Raw genomic sequence first — 2868 nt, forward strand, 5'->3', positions numbered from 1 at the left:
CTTGTAGGGCTTTGCTGGTGAAATATACGGGTTTTTGCCCGTCTTCGGTTTCTCGGATCAAAGCCGCGCTGACCGCTTCGTTCGAAACGGCTAAGTAATGGTATAGAGGTTCGTCGTCGTTGGGTCGAGAAAGGACGGGTGGTTCGGAGAGTACTTGCTTGAGGTGTGCAAGCGCTTGCTCGCATTCTTCGGACCATTCGAAGGCTGCTTCCTTGCGTAGCAGTTTAAAGAAAGGGAGGGCGTGCTGGGCGGATTTCGCGACGAAACGTGATAGTGCAGTGAGCATCCCGTTTAAGACTTGGATGGATTTTTTATTGTTAGGAGTGGGGAGTTCAGAGAATGCTCGGCATTTATCCGGGTTGGCCTCTATTCCCCGCTCGGTCAGATAGAAACCGAGGAATTTGCCTGCTCGGACGCCGAAGGTGCATTTCTCTGGGTTGAAGCGCATCTTGCAGGATCTGGCCCGCTCGAATACGCGCTCGAGATGGGAGGTGTGGTCGGTGTCTTCTCGAGATTTGACGATCATATCGTCCATGTATACCTCGAGGGTGTCGCCGATCTCCCCTCGGAACACTTTGTTCATCATCCGTTGATATGTGGACCCAGCATTTTTGAGGCCGAAGGGCATTACGTTGTAGTAATAGTTGCCCGACTCGGTCATAAACGCCGTGCACTGCTTGTCGCTCCTCGCCATGGGGATCTGGTTGTAACCTGAATAAGCATCCATAAAAGAAAATAGTTTATAGCCGGCCGAGTTGTCGACCAGTCTATCAATGTTAGGTAAAGGATAGGCGTCTTTTGGACATGCCCGGTTAACATCAGTGTAATCAACACACATTCTCCATTTTCCATTAGATTTCTTAACAAGTACAACGTTTGAGAGCCAAGTTGAATACTTGGCCTCGGAAATAAAATTTGCCTCTAGGAGGTCTTTTACAGCTTTCTCGGCAGCCTCCGCTTTCTCGGGAGACTGCCGACGCCTACGTTGAACTACGGCCTTCGCGGCTGGATCGATGGAGAGGTGGTGGCAGGCGACCTCAGGGTCGAGTCCGGGCATTTCTGCGGCGCTCCAGGCGAACAGATCGACATTGGCTCGGAGGCAGGCTACGAGCTGCTTCCTCGGAAGGTCTGGGATGCCCTTACCAATTTTTACAGCTTTTTCGGGGTTGTCGCCCAAGGGAACAAGCTCGAAATCTGCGTCTGGAACTGGTCGGATGGGATGAGGTGCCTTTTATCGCGCCTCTTCCCCGGTCTTCGGTTCTTCCTCCGCAAACCGGGCATCCAGGTCAACTGAGCTGACGTTGGTTGTCTGATGCTGGTCTTCTCGAGGGTACTTGTCTTCGGCCCTTGGCTTTTTGTTGGAGCTGGTTGGCGGAATGATCAGTTCTAGTCCTTTGACGGAGGCGTCGAAGATTCTTCTGGCTGCTTCAATATCAGCATTGATGGTGGCCACTCGTCCCGTCCTCGTGTAGAACTTCACTTCAGGTAGACAGTAGAGGGTACGGCGGTTAGCTCGGCCAGAGTGGGGCGTCCGATGATGCAATTGTACAGGGTTTTGCAATCGATCACCAAGAATATGGTTTTGACTTGCCTAGAGGCCTCCCCTTCCCCGAAGGTGACAATCAGCTCGACGTAACCTCATGGTTTAGTGGTAGCTCCGTTGAAACCTTGGAGGTCTGAACCCACAGAGGGAGTGAGGTGCGAGTCATCCAGCTGGAGTGTTCGTAAGAGATGGGAGTACATAATATCGACCGAGCTGCCTTCATCGACCAGGACTCGCCGGACGTCGAAATTCGCCATTCTTGCTCGGACGAGCAGGGGAGTTGTGGCGTTTGGAGCTCCGCCAGGAAGTTCTTCCAGGTAGAAGGTGATCGGTTCAGATTGTCCTCGGAACTTTCGCAGTGTAGGGCCGAGGTCTGTGTTGGCGCTAAGCAGCTCATCGAACTTTCTCTTCACCGAACTGATGGTGAGGGAGCCCGGGTCTCCTCCGTTGGAGACGACCATGGAGAATGGGAATCCTTCCCATTTGCTGAGTGTGGCAGATACCCCGACCGATGGTATGAAATCTTCTGGTCGGGTGACGGACAGGGCTACTTGCAAGGGTCTGTTATCCGGTGAGTTCCCTTCGTCAGAGTTTCTTTGGTAGTCCCTCCGGGAGGATTCTCCTTTCTTTGTGTATCTCGAAAGGCGACCCTCCTTGATCAGTGTTTCAATGGCATCCTTGAGGTGAATGCATTCCTCGGTCAGGTGTCCATGACTCTTATGGTACTTGCAATACTTGGACTTGTCGGTTCCTGGCCTCGCGGGGTTTGATTTCGGGGGCCTGATGTTCGACTTCTTGAAGTCAGTGTTTTGGCATTCGGCCAGAATCCTCTCCCGTGAGGCGTTCAGAGGGGTGTAGTCGTTGAAGCGACCAGAGGGTCCCCGGCGTTCCTTGATGTCGAGAGACCTGTCGTCTTTCCTTTTTTCGTGCCCGCGCATCGAACCTGAGTGCTCATAGTTTGAACTGCGAGCGGCGTCATTGCCTCGCGAGGCTTTCATGGCAGCAGCCTCTCCTTCCTCAAATGCGATGAAGGCTTGAGCCTTGCGAAGGCGGGCGTTCATGGAGTGGACTTTCTCAATCTTGATGGCCTTTGGGAAGGAAAATTCAAGTTTGTTATTGGGAAGGAAAATTCAAGTTTTGTTATTCTTAGTTTATCTAAAAAAAATCAAAATATATATATATATATATATATATATATATATATATATATATATATTGAATGGGAATGATGCAAATGAATATATATATATATATATATATATATATATATATATATATATATATATATATATATATATATATATATATATATATATATATGTGTG

General features: G+C 49.8%; 1 protein-coding gene across 1 annotated transcript; it reads right to left on the reverse strand.

Annotated features, from left to right (window-relative positions):
* Window positions 1-1638: 1638 nt before the first annotated feature.
* LOC131606015 (uncharacterized) lies at window positions 1639-2604 on the reverse strand. Its single transcript, XM_058878302.1, has one exon. It carries the CDS (start codon window positions 2602-2604, stop codon window positions 1639-1641), a length of 966 nt encoding a protein of 321 aa, XP_058734285.1.
* Between the last annotated feature and the right edge of the window lie 264 nt (window positions 2605-2868).

This window comes from Vicia villosa, linkage group LG5 (genome assembly GCF_029867415.1).
Source record: "Vicia villosa cultivar HV-30 ecotype Madison, WI linkage group LG5, Vvil1.0, whole genome shotgun sequence".
Classification (NCBI taxonomy): Eukaryota; Viridiplantae; Streptophyta; class Magnoliopsida; order Fabales; family Fabaceae; genus Vicia; species Vicia villosa.

Excerpts from the sequence above, each read along its gene's own strand:
- LOC131606015 (XM_058878302.1), bottom strand. The coding sequence starts at position 2,604 with ATGAACGCCCGCCTTCGCAAGGCTCAAGCCTTCATCGCATTTGAGGAA.